The sequence below is a fragment of the Cottoperca gobio genome, chromosome 16 (genome assembly GCF_900634415.1).
Source record: "Cottoperca gobio chromosome 16, fCotGob3.1, whole genome shotgun sequence".
NCBI lineage: Eukaryota > Metazoa > Chordata > Actinopteri > Perciformes > Bovichtidae > Cottoperca > Cottoperca gobio.
The window spans coordinates 1,067,799-1,083,964 of NC_041370.1; the positions used below are offsets into that span (position 1 = coordinate 1,067,799).

Genomic DNA, 16,166 nt, shown 5'->3' on the forward strand with positions numbered 1-16,166 from the left:
TTGGTACTATAGCGAGTTTATTCAGATTCAAGATGGACAACGAAGGTGGCCAGGGCAAGAAAAAGCAGAAACATACTATTTCCACGTGAGAGAAAGAGAGTTTTGTTTTTTTAATGGTTGGGTGTCAAAGTATACGAGCCTAATAACCTGCGACTGAGCCCTGGTCCTCTGCCCCCCACTGAGAGAGAGAGAGACTTGAAACACCTCCTGATAACACTCGCTGTGCCGGCTGGGACGCGTGGGAAACTCCTGAGACAAACACATCTACAATGTGTGCATATAAAAACACAAGGAAAGCACATTATGAAGTTACAAACCATAACAAAGGAACATCTCAACACAATGTTCTCATAATGCATAAAACTTACAAACTAAATGATAAAAGATACAAATAAAATCCCTTCTATTGCTTTTCTCTTGATGACATCATCAGGAGTCGTCTCCTCTGAGAACTAAATGTTCTCTTCAAATCACAAAGTACTTCCACTAATACGCAGTTTAATGTAGAAATGAAGAATAATGTTTAAGATGAGATGATGAATATCAAAAACAAGAAGTCTGATGAAGTTTAAACAAGTACAAGTGTATATCAGAACTCCAGCAAGAGAACTTATGAAAGGTGAACAGGTTGATGCACTTTGTTCAAGCTTACAAGTTCATTACACCACAAGGCATTTAGCAACATTATCAAATCTCTAGATATGAACTGCTCCATCTTCCACTCGTCTCTCCAGCAGGAGGACCAGTTGATCTGAGCTAATACAAGCTGAGCCTGCAGGTCGGTCCCAGGCAAACAATTACCAATAACTACATTTGATTCTGTGGTGAAGCTCCATAAATATACTTCACACTGTGCAGCTGCTCCTCTTTCACCTTGCTGTCTTCCTCGGGCAGGTTTGTTCACACATCCAGTTTGATGGAGTCCTCTGAAGGACAACAAGAGAAAGAACTCAATGAAAACTTGAATGAAGCTGAGAAACATTAGCAGACAACATTCTGGAATATTTTAGAAATAGAATATATATTTTATATATCAAACAGAAACACAATTGAAAGTAGTTTGTGTACGATGAGGGCATCTCATTTTAAGATCAGATGTTCATGTAATATCTGGATGAATGGAGGATATGCTGCAATACTCACATGTTGTGTGTTTCTCAGCTGTGATCAACTTGTTATTGATCCTGTAGGAACACAATCCCAAAAGTTACGTCTCAGGTTTAAATAACAGTTTGTTGTTAGAGTCAGCCCGCTTCAGAGTCCTGACACGAGCCGACTGATGGAACGCTTTACATGGCATCATATCTTCTGTGCAAACACTACAACTGACTGCAGACAGCTCTGAGCCTGCATTACAGGAAGTAACTCGTCTTTAGTCTGGATCCAAGAACCAAACACACTACCTGTCTCACTCTTCTGTGAAATCACAAGTTCCAAAGTTACAACTTGTAACATGTTGCTTGGCTTTGCATTGTCAGCTTGTGTTTTATTGTTAGTGGAAGAATGAAAGAAAAGAAACACCAGATGAAAGAACAGGAGAACCTGCAGGCAATGAGTGAAATCACTGATTAGTTCTGCTAAAGACCCTGTCACACATATCCGTATGGTGGAAACGTATACGAAAAATAGCTCACAATTTGTCAGAGTCCAAATACGTCCAACTTTGCATCGGATCTGAAAAGGGAACGTCTACAGATACACATGTCTAAACTATTGATAGCGTATCACTTACTTATACAAATTGTATCAGACGAATGCATAACGACTTCATGAAAGAAAGGGAAAGGAAAGGAGAGACCCTTCCCGGAGGAAGCCCGGGGCTCCCGTCTGGAGCCAGGCCCAGAGGGAGGGCCCGACAGCGAGCGCCTGGTGGCCGGGTTTGCCACGGAGCCCGGTCGGGCCCAGCCCGAAGAAGCTACGTGGTGCCTCCCATCCATCCATCCTGTGGGCCCACCACTCATGGGTAAAACCGCTGGGGTCGGGTGCGCTGTCACATGGGTGGCAGTGATGGTCAGGGACCTCGACGGACCAGACCCGGGCAGCAGAGGCTGGCTCTGGGGACGTGGAACGTCACCTCTCTGTGGGGGAAGGAGCCGGAACTAGTGCGGGAGGTGGATCGCTACCAGTTGGATCTGGTGGGGCTTACCTCCACGCACAGTCTTGGCTCTGGAACCGTACTCCTGGATAGGGGTTGGACTCTATTCTTCTCCGGAGATGCCCAAGGTGTGAGGCGTCGGGCCGGGGTGGGGAGTTGGATCAAGGGGTGGGGGAAGACTCTGGACAGACCTGGTAAACCCAAACGGGTAGTGCGGGTGAACTGGGAACGTCTGGAAGAAGCCCCTGTCCTGGGGATCTTTAACTCACACCTCCGGCGGAGCTTTTCAGCCATCCCTGTGGAGGTTGGGGGCATTGAACCTGAGTGGGCGATGTTCAAAACCTCTATTGCTGAAGCTGCGGTGATGAGCTGTGGTCTCAAGGTCTTAGGTGCCTCAAGGGGCGGTAACCCTCGAACACCGTGGTGGACCCCGGTGGTCAGGGAAGCCGTCCGACTGAAGAAGGAGTCCTTCCGGGTTATGTTATCCGGGAGGACTCCGGAAACAGTTGCAGGGTATCGAAGGACTAGAAGGGCGGCAGCTTCTGCAGTGTCAGAGGCAAAGCAGCGGGTGTGGGAGAAGTTCGGAGAAGCTATGGAGAAGGACTTTCGGTCGGCACCAAGGTGCTTCTGGAAAACCATCCGGCACCTCAGGAGGGGGAAGCGAGGAACCATCCAAGCTGTGTACAGCAAGGGTGGGACCCTGCTGACTTCAACTGAGAAGGTTATCGGCCGCTGGAAGGAGCACTTTGAGGAACTCCTGAATCCGACTAACACGCCCTCTATGGTTGAGGCAGAGCTGGAAGCTGATGGGGGATCATCGTCAATTTCCCTGATGGAAGTCACTGAGGTAGTCAAACAACTCCACAGTGGCAAAGCCGCAGAGGTTGATGAGATCCGTCCAGAAATGCAGAAGGCTTTGGGTGTTGAGGGGCTGTCTTGGTTGACACGCCTCGTCAACATTGCGTGGAAGTCTGGGACAGTGCCTAGGGGTTGGCAGACTAGGGTGGTGGTTCCCCTATTTAAAAAGGGGGACCAGAGAGTGTGTGCCAACTACAGGGGTATCACACTTCTCAGCCTCCCTGGTAAAGTCTACTCCAAGGTACTGGAAAGGAGGGTTCGGCCGGTAGTCGAACCTCTGATTGAAGAGGAACAATGCGGATTCCGTCCTGGTCGTGGAACAACGGACCAACTCTTCACTCTCGCAAGGATCCTGGAGGGGGCCTGGGAGTACGCCCATCCGGTCTACATGTGTTTTGTGGATCTGGAGAAGGCGTATGACCGGGTCCCCCGGGTGATACTGTGGGAGGTGCTGCGGGAGTATGGGATATCGAGGCGTAGTCGTGGAGGAGAGGGGTTGCAGTTCGGTGACCTGAGGATCTCATCGCTGCTCTTTGCAGATGATGTGGTCCTTATGGCATCATCGGTCTGTGACCTTCAACAGTCACTGGATCGGTTCGCAGCTGAGTGTGAAGCGGTTGGGATGAGGATCAGCACCTCCAAATCTGAGGCCATGGCTCTCAGCAGGAAACCGGTGGATTGCCTACTCCGGGTAGGGAATGAGCCATTACCCCAAGTGAAGGAGTTCAAGTACCTCGGGGTCTTGTGAGGGGACGATGGAGCGAGAGATTGGCCGGAGAATCGGAGCAGCGGGGGCGGTATTACAGTCACTTTACCGCACCGTTGTGACGAAAAGAGAGCTGAGCCAGAAGGCAAAGCTCTCAATCTACCGGTCGATCTTCGTTCCTACCCTCACCTATGGTCATGAAGGTTGGGTCATGACCGAAAGAACGAGATCACGGGTACAAGTGGCCGAAATGGGTTTTCTCAGACGGGTGGCTGGCGTCTCCCTTAGAGATAGGGTGAGAAGCTCAGCCATCCGTGAGAGACTCGGAGTAGAGCCGCTGCTCCTTTACGTTGAAAGGAGCCAGTTGAGGTGGTTCGGGCATCTAGTAAGGATGCCACCTGGGCGCCTCCCTAGGGAGGTGTTCCAGGCACGTCCAGCTGGGAGGAGACCCCGGGGAAGACCCAGGACTCGGTGGAGAGATTATATCTCCTCACTGGCCTGGGAACGCCTCAGGATCCCCCAGTCGGAGCTGGAGGATGTGGCCCGGAGAAGGGAAGATTGGGGTTCCTTACTGGAGCTGCTGCCCCCGCGACCCGATCCCGGATAAGCGGTAGACGATGGATGGATGGAATGCATAACGTATACAAAAATACAGCAGTGGTGGAACAGTCTGTTCTTGGTGTGGTGGTCTACCTCTCTATCTTTCCATGTTTGTATGTTCCGCTCTGCAGAGAGCTGCTTGTTGGGCCAAACAACGGCGAAGAGCGTTAACTTTATCCAAACGCACTCGTCCTTTCAGCTCGTGTAGTTCGGCATGTTTCATGCTGTAATGACTCAAATAAATAATCGTTCGTCCATTTCTCCTGGAACATTCCGCATCCAGCTTTCTGTTTTACACTCGCCATGCTGCGTTCGCTGATGTCAATGACCGTCTCGTTTAATATTGTTTAATATATTATTAATATATATATATATATATAATATAATATATAATATTATTATTATATTATTATTATAAGTTTTTTGACATGACGTGACCATGTGATGTCACGTTCCGCTCATGTTGTGTTCAAGGACCCTGACCTTAGCCAGGAAAGACAGTCACCCCTTTAATTCTATTGCTGTCTAGTTTTTTTTTCTAGTGGATTTTTTTGCGCGTGTTTATGAATTACCTCGAGGGCCGAATCAAATGGTCTCGCGGGCCGTATACGGCCCGGAGGCCAGAGGTTCTCCACCCCTGACCTACGTGAATACAGTACGTGACTACGTTAGAGGTACGTTAGATATAGGCTACGTCGGCTGACGGTGAGCCCTACAGCCAATGTATTGATACCGAGTGGATAACCTATTCCTACCCTATGTTAAGATGATGCCTGACGACGGAGTAACTTATTAAACGTGTTTCCACAGTACAGTTGGGAGTTAATTGGAGTTTGAATATAGTATATAGGGTCCCTGTGAGTAGCTCATCCTCACTTCTTTACAACATGTCTTGATGAATACATCAACCCATCACCAGAGAGCATGGAGGATGCTGAGAGGCTGCGACAAGAGTACATTCTGTTCTCCAGCAATCTCCATGACGTGAACCAAATGGCACTTTTCCAGCTCCGTTGTCCAGACACTCCGATACGTTTTGTATAAGTAAGTGATACGCTATCAATGTTTGACACGTATAATAATTCGTTATGTATTCGTTATGTATGCGTCAGCTACAACACCGCTGTGGAAAAGTTGGACGTATTTGGACTTTTGAGCAAAGTTTCATATACGCCGGCATGTTTCTGCCATACGGAGCTGTGTATGTCTGGCGTGTTCGGCGTAACGTCTGCGCCCTTCAAACGATCACAACTTACCCTGATTTATATCAACCTACACCAGTGTATTGCCGTATATATTTCGTATGCGCCAGCATTCGTTTCCGAGTGAGTAACACATTAACCCCCCTGTGTTTAGTACAATACTGCTGAACCAGCAGAGACTGAGTCGGACCCTGACTGACCTGAGAGTCTCCAGTCTGCAGTCTGGACTCTCCAGAAAGTCAGACAGCAGCTTCACTCCTGAATCCTGCAGCTTGTTGTAACTCAGGTCCAGCTCTCTCAGATGGGAGGGGTTGGACTTCAGAGCTGAGACCAGAGGAGCACATTTGATCTCTGACAGACTGTAGCCCCTCAATCTGAATAAAGAAAACATGATGTCGATACAAATCCAAATCCACAATTCTGTTATTGTGCTCATCATAACATCAGCTTCTACTTTATTATCTGTGGAAACACATTGAAATGAATGGAAACAAAGAATTCTTTGTGCTTGAGAAAGTAAACTTCATCAGTGTACACTAATATTAGTTCAGATGACCTTCTGTATACAGATGTGAGCGTTTACCACACGTGAACATAAATGTACTTTAATAACTAACAGTGGACATTTGCTACAGCTGCTTTAACAAACACTCGTCTTCTGTGACTGCACACTCAATTTAGTGCAAGAAAAGTCAAAATATGAACAAAAGGAAATGTACAACTTTATGGATGCAAGTTATTTATGTCCATAAATTATGTTCAATAATTCATTAAACATGTTGGATCTACAGTAGTACCAGAGAGTCAGTGAACTGACCTGAGAGTCTCCAGTCTGCAGTCTGGACTCTCCAGAAGGTCACACAGCAGCTTCACTGTTGAATCCTGCAGCTCGATGTAACTCAGGTCCAGTTCTCTCAGATGGGAGGGGTTGGATTTCAGAGCTGAGGCCAGAGGAGCACAGCTGATCACTGACAGACTGGAGCCCCACAATCTGAATAAAGAATTGATGGAACAACACTGAGTGTTTAGCCACAGCAGAGGACAGAGGTGTGAACTGCTGCTGAACTATAGGTCAAAGAACATTCCTCAGTTTATTGATCAGCACATCTGTCTTCAATCAAGCAATCAACAATAAACCAGGAAAGATCTGAATCACTTATTTCCTTTGATGTATGTGTGTATATATATATATAAATATATAAATATGGGGCGTCCCGGTAGCTCATCCGGTAGCACAGGGGTGAGCTACCGGGTGAGTCCTTGCTACAGCGGCCCATGGTTCGATTCCGACATTTGCTGTATGTCGTTCCCCTTCTCTCTTTCCCCCTTTCACGATCTACACCTCTCTCTGTCATTAAAGGCATAAAACCCCAAAAATAAATATATATATGTATATAGGGGACAGTCACTCCTGTGCAGCATTACAACCTGTATGTGAGTTTGATCATATTTTCTATGTATAATTTGGCTCCTTCTTGTAAGAATATTGATTTAAACTATTATTACTATCGTGGGATTCTTTAAGAATATTTTTCCAACAAGAAAACATGATGTAACTTTAGAAAACAATGTTCATGCTTGAAATAATTCCAGGTTTAATAATCTGTTCAAAGCTGAAGAAGTTTAGAGGTCACTGTCAGCAATGATACAAATGTGTTGGTAATCAAAGCTCAAAGTCTCTGCAGCCTGTTTCTCTCTGTCATCAGATGTTTAACAACCTCATTCATATCTCTCACACACCTCAGTACTGACATCTTCTTCACTGACTCATGGAGCACAATGTGAGTCTGTGGAAGCTCAACAACTGTCCCGTCAAACATTTACTTTCTCTACTTTACGTCATTCTCCACAATATTCAAACATTTGAAAAATAAAGAAGAAAAAAATTATTAAAATGTCTTCACCTGTCTGCAAATTGTGCAAATTATATTTACTACATGAGCTACAGTCAGTGAACTGACCTCAGCGTCTCCAGTCTACAGTTTGGACTCTGCAGTCCAGCAGACAGCAGCTTCACTCCTGAATCCTGCATTGATTCTACATCCAGCTCTCTCAGATGGGAGGGGTTGGACTTCAGAGCTGAGGCCACGACTTCACATTCAGTCTCTGACATTTCACATTCAGAAAGTCTGTCATGACACATATATTACAAAATGTGTTATTATAAAAGAGGAAACATTATATTTATTTCATGCATTTGATAACAAAACATTTGCTATTAGATAATTTAATATATTTACTTAGTTTAATATTTGCATTGTCAAAATAAAGGAATTTTCTAGTGTAACTAAACTTCTAATCTACACTGATTTATAAAGTTAATCACATCTGGACTTACACAGCCTTTCTGCAGTTCCTCACAGCTGGAATCAGTCTCCGTCGTCCCTCCTCTGACGTGTTGTACTTCTGCAGGTCCAACTCATCCAGAACCTCCTCTGACATCTGCAGCATGTAGGCCAAAGCTGAGCAGTGGATCTCGGAGAGTTTCTTCTCTGATCTGTTCTCTGACTGCAGGAACTCTTGGATCTCCTGATGTACTGAGTGGTCCTTCATCTCTGTCAGACAGTGGAAGATGTTGATGCTTCTGTCAGGAGAGGTCTCATAATCCCACATCTCCTTCAGGGTGTTGATGGCTCTCTGGATCATTTCTGGACTGTTGTCTGTCTGACCGAGCAGGCCTCCTAAGAGTCTCTGGTTGGACTCCAGAGAGAGGCCGTGGAGAAAGCGGACAAACAGGTCCAGGTGGCCATTCTTACTTCTGAGGGATTTCTCCATGGCTTCAGACAAGAAAACATCCAGGGATGAGTCATTCTTCCAGTGTTTCCCCAGGAAGTCCTTCAGTACCTCTGTGTTCCTGTTGCTGTAACAGTGGAACAGGTAGACTGCAGCCAGAAACTCCTGAATGCTCAGATGAACAAAGCAGTAGACTGTTTTCTGGAAGATCACACTCTCTCTTTTGAAGATCTCTGTACAAACTCCTGAGTACACCAAGGCCTCCGTGGCATCAAGACCACACTGCTCCAGGTCTTCTTGGTAGAACATGATGTTTCCTTTCTCCAGATGTTCAAACGCCAGCCTCCCCAGCTTCAGAAGAACTTCCCCATCAGCCTCCATCAGCTCTTGTGGACTCGTCTCATGTCCCTCATCATACTTCTGCTTCTTCCTCTTGGTCTGAACCAGCAGGAAGTGTGAGTACATGTCAGTGAGGGTCTTGGGCAGCTCTCCTCTCTGGTCTGTAGTCAACATGTGGTCCAGAACTGTAGCAGTGATCCAGCAGAAGACGGGGATCAGACACATGATGTGGAGGCTCCTGGATGTCTGGATGTGAGAGATGATTCTGCCGGACCGTTCTTCATCACTGAATCTCCTCCTGAAGTACTGCTCCTTCTGGAGGTCAGTGAAGCCTCGTACTTCTGTTACCCTGTCCACACGTGCAGGAGGGATCTGATTGGCTGCTGCAGGTCGGGAAGTTATCCAGACGAGAGCCGAGGGAAGCAGATTCCCCCTGATGAGGTTTGTCAACAGCACGTTGACTGATGACTGCTGTGTGACATCAGACACAACCTCATTGTTGTGGAAATCCAGTGAAAGTCTGCTTTCATCTAGGCCGTCAAAGATGAACAAAACGCTACAGACAGCGAGCGTCTCTGCTGTGACCTTCTGTAAGGTTGGATGGAAAACATGGAGCAGCCTGAGAAGACTGTACTGCTCAGCTTTGATCAAGTTCAGCTCCCTGAAGGAAAGCAGAATCACCAGACTGACATCTTGGTTTTCCAAACCCTCTGCCCAGTCCAGAGTGAACTTCTGCACTGTGAAGGTTTTTCCAACGCCAGCGACGCCGACCGTCAGAGCGACTCTGATGTGTACCTGTTGGTCAGGTAAGGCTTTAAAGATGTCGTGGCACTTGATTGGAGCGTCACGGAGGGTCTTTTTCTTGGAAGCTGTCTCAAGCTGCTTCACCTCATGTTGGATATTAACCTCTTCACTCGGTCCCTCTGTGATGTAGAGCTCAGTGTAGATCCTGTTGAGGAGGGTTTTACTCACTGTTTCTTCACTTCCTTCAGTCACACATTCACATCTCCTCCTCAGACTGATCCTATGTTCATCTAAAACCTGCTGCAGACCTCTATCTGCTGAAAGAGAAGAACAATGTGAGATTAATAAATATATATAACAGATCATAATGTGCTGTACAAACAAATGAACCAGGAAGAATCCTGTTTTCAGACATGAAGACAGCAGCAGACAGATGTACAGTCTTACTTTGTGCAGAGCTGGTAGAGACTGGATCCTTCAGGACGTCCTGACACAAAGCACAGCTGGACCGCTGCTCCTCCACAGAAACAGGAGTTTTGCTCTTCTTTCTGTGGAGATGAACACGTTCTTTATAACACATCACAATAGTGGTGGCCGATTTTCACTAATTGGTACAACCCAAGGTGGCAAATTCTACTTAGGTATTTTGAAAAGGTCTATATCTCTAACATGATAATTGTTCCCAAGTGGCAGTTTAGTCCCAGTTATCAACCTTCAATGACTGCTGATTCAAAGAATAAAAAATAATCTTATCACTTAATTTGAACAGAACATGTCATACTAAGAAATTAAGAATTCTGACTCTTTCATTCACTTAATTAACCAATGATGACCATCATCATCATCATCATCATCATCATCATCATCATCATCATCATCATCACAAAGGGTTGATAATGTCTCTTTCTACAGTCCAATAACACTGGAAGAGGTTATTGGACTATTACAGAAAATAAGAAGAACCAGTGCTCCTGGTCCAGATTGGGTCGGATGGGACGACGTCCTGCAGTGGGACATGAAAGGTGAAAAGTTGGCAGACTTATTTAATGCAATCTTGTCTTCTGGGAAAGTTCTGAAATGCTTGAAGGGGAGCGGGACAAACATTGTTTCTTGAATCGAGAGACTCAGACCCAACAATTCTGAAAGTTTAGACGTTAGAACATTATGATGGAAGCATGTGATGGCGATTTCCATGATCAATTAGGTCATATAAATTGTTGCAGCCATTTTGGGTAAATACCATTTTTTACACAGAATTTGTGCAAAGTTTGAAACTTTTGTCCCTTATAAAATGAAGCCAACATTTTGAGCATTATTTAGCCCCCATCCCAACAAACTAGCAGGTCATTACTGGTACCAATGGATGCTTTAGGTCAGGGCTATTCAACTTCATTAGCAAGTCGGCCGAAGAGGAAAATCACTGGGGGTTTGTGGTCCACACAATACTTTGTCAATGAATCACTACAAATAAATCTTACTTACAGTAGTGTTAATAGTTACTAATACATGAAATATCTGCCCGCTCGTGTCCTGCTCAGCCTGTTCGTGTCCTGCTCAGCCTGTTCGTGTCCTGCTCGGTTTATGTTTGTTTGTTACCCCCTCAGCCCCGTTTCTGCTGTTGGGCCACGACAGCCTCCAGTTCCCGCTGTCGGCCGCGACAGCCTTCTGTTTCTGCTGCCGGGCCACGACAGCCCCCTGTTTCCACTGCCGGGCCGCGACAGCCCCCTGTTTCAGCTGCCAGGTCGCGACAGTCTTCAGTTCCCGCTGCCAGACCTCCGCAGACTTCGGTTCCCACTGCCAGACCTCCGCAGACTTCGGTTCCCGCTGCCGGACCTCCGCAGACTTCGGTTCCTCCGCAGACTCCAGTTCCTCCGCAGACTCCAGTTCCCGCTGCCGGACCTCCGCAGACTCCCGTTCCCAATGCCGGACCTCCGCAGACCACCGCTGCCGGACCTCCGCAGACCCCCGCTGGCGTATCTCTGCTGACATCCGCCCCAGCTGTTCTCCAGCTGCCCCTCGAGACCCCAGCTGTTCCCCAGCTGCCCCTCGAGACCCATTCTACTCACCAGCTGCCCATCGAGACCCCAGCCCCTGTGCTCCCTCCGTTCCTCGAGACTCCAGCCCCTGTGCTCCCTCCATTCCTCGAGACCCCAGCCCCTGTGCTCCCGTTGCCCCCTAAGACCCCAGCCCGTGTGCTCCCGTTGACCCCCGAGACCCCAGCCCCTGTGCTCTCTCCGTCCCTCGAGACCCCAGCCCCTGTGCTCCATCTGTTCCTCGAGACCCCAGCCCATGTGCTCCATCTGTCCCTCGATACACCAGCCCCTGTGATCCCTCTGTCTGTCGGGACCCCAGCCCGTGTGATCCCATCTCTTCCCGAGACCTCTGTGCTCCCCGAGACCCCAGTGCTCCCATCTCTTCCCGAGACCCCTGTGCTCCCATCTCCTCCCTAGACCCCTTCGCTCCCCTCGCTTCCCGAGACCCCTTTGCTCCCCTCTCTTCCCGAGACCCCTTCGCTCGCCTTTCTTTCTGCAGTCACTCAGTAACAGGACCACCTGTTGAAGGCCTATGTTTTACTGTACTCTGTGTTTCTTTACTTTGATTATTTACTGTACTCTACTGTGTTTCTTTACTGTACTCTACTGGGCTCATGTAAATATAAAACATTAGATTATCAGAGAACATAAGAACTGAATCCTCTTCAGGTCAGTTTTCAGTAGAAACAAACTCTTACTTTGTGTCTGAGGGTCCAGGTTCTTTACTGAAGTTTGGAGGTTCTTCTTTAGAGAAGTCAGTCTTCACAGACAGACAGCTGGGGACTGGAGACACCGCCCTCCATCTGTGGAAACATTTTTTATTTATTTCACAGTACTCTAGTGCGTTTCTTTATTGTACTCTACTGTGTTTCTTTACTATACTCTACTGTGTTTCTTTACTGTACACTACTGTGTTTCTTTACTGTACTCTACTGTGTTTCTTTACTGTACTCTACTGTGTTTCTTTACTGTACTCTACTGTGTTTCTTTACTGTACTCTACTGTGTTTCTTTACTATACTCTACTGTGTTTCTTTACTGTACTCTACTGTGTTTTCTTTACTGTACTCTACTGTGTTTCTTTACTGTACTCTACTGTGTTTCTTTACTATACTCTACTGTGTTTCTTTACTGTCTTTACTGCGTTTCTTTACTATACTCTACTGCGTTTCTTTACTGTACTCTACTGTGTTTCTTTACTGTACTCTACTGCGTTTCTTTACTATACTCTACTGTGTTTCTTTACTGTCTTTACTGCGTTTCTTTACTGTACTCTACTGTGTTTCTTTACTGTACTCTACTGTGTTTCTTTACTGCACTCTACTGTGTTTCTTTACTATACTCTACTGTGTTTCTTTACTGTACTCTACTGTGTTTCTTTACTATACTCTACTGTGTTTCTTTACTGTACTCTACTGTGTTTCTTTACTGTACTCTACTGTGTTTCTTTACTGCACTCTACTGTGTTTCTTTACTGCACTCTACTGTGTTTCTTTACTGTACTCTACTGTGTTTCTTTACTGCACTCTACTGTGTTTATTTACTATACTCTACTGTGTTTCTTTACTATACTCTACTGTGTTTCTTTACTGTACTCTACTGTGTTTCTTTACTATACTCTACTGTGTTTCTTTACTGTACTCTACTGTGTTTCTTTACTGTACTCTACTGTGTTTCTTTACTGCACTCTACTGTGTTTCTTTACTGCACTCTACTGTGTTTCTTTACTGCACTCTACTGTGTTTATTTACTATACTGTGTTTCTTTACTGCACTCTACTGTGTTTCTTTACTGCACTCTACTGTGTTTCTTTACTGCACTCTACTGTGTTTATTTACTATACTCTACTGTGTTTCTTTACTGCACTCTACTGTGTTTCTTTACTGTACTCTACTGTGTTTCTTTACTGTACTCTACTGTGTTTCTTTACTGCACTCTACTGTGTTTCTTTACTGTACTCTACTGTGTTTCTTTACTGTACTCTACTGTGTTTCTTTACTGTACTCTACTGTGTTTCCTTACTATACTCTACTGTGTTTCTTTACTGTACTCTACTGTGTTTATTTACTAAACTCTGTGTTTCTTTACTGTCCTCTACTGTGTTTCTTTACTATGCTCTACTGCGTTTCTTTACTGTGCTCTACTGTGTTTCTTTACTGTACTCTACTGTGTTTCTTTACTATACTCTACTGTGTTTCTTTACTGTACTCTACTGTGTTTCTTTACTATACTCTACTGCGTTTCTTTACTGTACTCTACTGTGTTTCTTTACATTACTCTACTGTGTTTCTTTACTATACTCTACTGTGTTTCTTTACTGTACTCTACTGTGTTTCTTTACTGTACTCTACTGTGTTTCTTTACTGTACTCTACTGTGTTTCTTTACTGTACTCTACTGTGTTTCTTTACTATACTCTACTGCGTTTCTTTGCTGTGCTCTACTGTGTTTATTTAATGTACTCTACTGTGTTTCTTTAATGTACTCTACTGTGTTTCTTTACTGTCCTCTACTGTGTTTCTTTACTGTACTCTACTGTGTTTCTTTACTGTACTCTACTGTGTTTCTTTACTGTCCTCTACTGTGTTTCTTTACTGTACTCTACTGTGTTTCTTTACTGTACTCTACTGCGTTTCTTTACTGCACTCTACTGTGTTTCTTTACTGTACTCTACTGTGTTTCTTTAGTGTACTCTACTGTGTTTCTTTACTGTCCTCTACTGTGTTTCTTTACTGTACTCTACTGTGTTTCTTTACTGTACTCTACTGCGTTTCTTTACTGCACTCTACTGTGTTTCTTTACTGTCCTCTACTGTGTTTCTTTACTGCACTCTACTGTGTTTCTTTACTGCACTCTACTGTGTTTCTTTAGTGTACTCTACTGTGTTTCTTTACTGTACTCTACTGTGTTTCTTTACTGTACTCTACTGTGTTTCTTTACTGTACTCTACTGTGTTTCTTTACTGTACTCTACTGTGTTTCTTTAGTGTACTCTACTGTGTTTCTTTACTGTCCTCTACTGTGTTTCTTTACTGTACTCTACTGTGTTTCTTACTGTACTCTACTGCGTTTCTTTACTGCACTCTGTGTTCTTTACTGTCCCTCTACTGTGTTTCTTTACTGCACTCTACTGTGTTTCTTTACTGCACTCTACTGTGTTTCTTTAGTGTACTCTACTGTGTTTCTTTACTGTACTCTACTGTGTTTCTTTACTGTACTCTACTGTGTTTCTTTACTGTACTCTACTGTGTTTTCCTTACTGTACACTACTGTGTTTCCTTACTGTACTCTACTGTGTTTCTTTACTGTACTCTACTGTGTTTCCTTACTGTACACTACTGTGTTTCTTTACTGTACTCTACTGTGTTTCCTTACTGTACACTACTGTGTTTCCTTACTGTACACTACTGTGTTTCTTTACTGTACTCTACTGTGTTTCTTTACTGTACTCTACTGTGTTTCCTTACTGTACACTACTGTGTTTCTTTACTGTACTCTACTGTGTTTCCTTACTGTACACTACTGTGTTTCTTTACTGTACACTACTGTGTTTCCTTACTGTACACTACTGTGTTTCTTTACTGTACTCTACTGTGTTTCCTTACTGTACACTACTGTGTTTCTTTACTGTACTCTACTGTGTTTCTTTACTGTACTCTACTGGGCTCATGTAATTATAAAACATTAGATTATCAGAGAACATAAGAACTGAATCCTCTTCAGGTCAGTTTTCAGTAGAAACAAACTCTTACTTTGTGTCTGAGGGTCCAGGTTCATTACTGAAGTTTGGAGGTTCTTCTTTAGAGAAGTCAGTCTTCACAGACAGACAGCTGGGGACTGGAGACACCGCCCTCCATCTGTGGAAACATTTTTTATTTATTTCACAGTACTCTAGTGCGTTTCTTTATTGTACTCTACTGTGTTTCTTTACTATACTCTACTGTGTTTCTTTACTGTACTCTACTGTGTTTCTTTACTGTACTCTACTGTGTTTCTTTACTGTACTCTACTGTGTTTCTTTACTGTACTCTTACTGCTGTTTCTTTACTATACTCTACTGCGTTTCTTTACTATACTCTACTGTGTTTCTTTACTGTACTCTACTGTCGTTTCTTTACTGTACTCTACTGTGTTTCTTTACTGCACTCTACTGTGTTTCTTTACTGTCTTTACTGCGTTTCTTTACTGTACTCTACTGTGTTTCTTTACTGTACTCTACTGTGTTTCTTTACTGCACTCTACTGTGTTTCTTTACTACTCTACTGTTTTTTTACTGTACTCTACTGTGTTTCTTACTAGACTCTACGTGGTTTCTTACTATACTCTACTGGTGTTTCTTTACTGTACTCTACTGTGTTTCTTTGCTGCTACTCTACTGTGTTTCTTTACTGCATTCTTACTGGTTTCTTTACTGTACTCTACTGTGTTTCTTTACTGCACTCTACTGTGTTTATTTACGCATCTCTACTGTGTTTCTTACTGTAGCTCTACTGTGTATTTCTTTACTGTACTCTACTGTGTTTCTTACTATACTCTACTGTGTTTTTCTTTTACTATACTCCTACTGTGTTCTTACTGTAACTCTACTGTGTTTCTTACTATACTCTACTGTGTTTTCTTTACTGTACTCTACTGGTGTTTCTTTACTGCTACTCTACTGTGTTTCTTTACTGCACTCTACTGTGTTCTTTATCTGCACTCTACTGTGTTTCTTACTGCACTCTACTGTGTTTATTTACTACTGTATGTGCTTTACTTCACTCTACTGTGTTTCTTACTGCACTCTACTGTGTTTTCTTTACTGCAGCTCTACTGTGTTTCTTTACTGATACTCTACTGTGTTTCGTTACTGCACTCTA

General features: G+C 44.4%; 1 protein-coding gene and 1 long non-coding RNA gene across 5 annotated transcripts; both read right to left on the reverse strand.

Annotated features, from left to right (window-relative positions):
* Window positions 1-914: 914 nt before the first annotated feature.
* On the reverse strand, window positions 915-10,753 carry LOC115021405 (NLR family CARD domain-containing protein 3-like). 4 transcript variants are annotated; one of them, XM_029451849.1, is made up of 6 exons: window positions 9,725-10,753; window positions 7,800-9,594; window positions 7,423-7,590; window positions 6,279-6,452; window positions 1,144-1,184; window positions 915-926 (listed from the first exon to the last, which is right to left on the reverse strand). In XM_029451849.1, coding segments are annotated over exons 1-6 (2,313 nt in total). In that variant the 5' UTR covers window positions 9,858-10,753; the 3' UTR covers window positions 915-924. The 4 variants fall into 4 exon arrangements, with proteins under 4 accessions (XP_029307709.1, XP_029307708.1, XP_029307707.1 ...); XM_029451848.1 differs by lacking the exons at window positions 915-926; window positions 1,144-1,184 and adding an exon at window positions 5,517-5,835 and having other exon boundaries at window positions 7,800-9,591; XM_029451847.1 differs by lacking the exons at window positions 915-926; window positions 1,144-1,184 and adding an exon at window positions 5,517-5,835.
* A 1,255-nt stretch (window positions 10,754-12,008) lies between these two features.
* On the reverse strand, window positions 12,009-15,103 carry LOC115021428 (uncharacterized). Its single transcript, XR_003833725.1, has 2 exons — window positions 15,060-15,103; window positions 12,009-12,113 (listed from the first exon to the last, which is right to left on the reverse strand). It is a non-coding gene; the product is annotated as an uncharacterized LOC115021428 (long non-coding RNA).
* Between the last annotated feature and the right edge of the window lie 1,063 nt (window positions 15,104-16,166).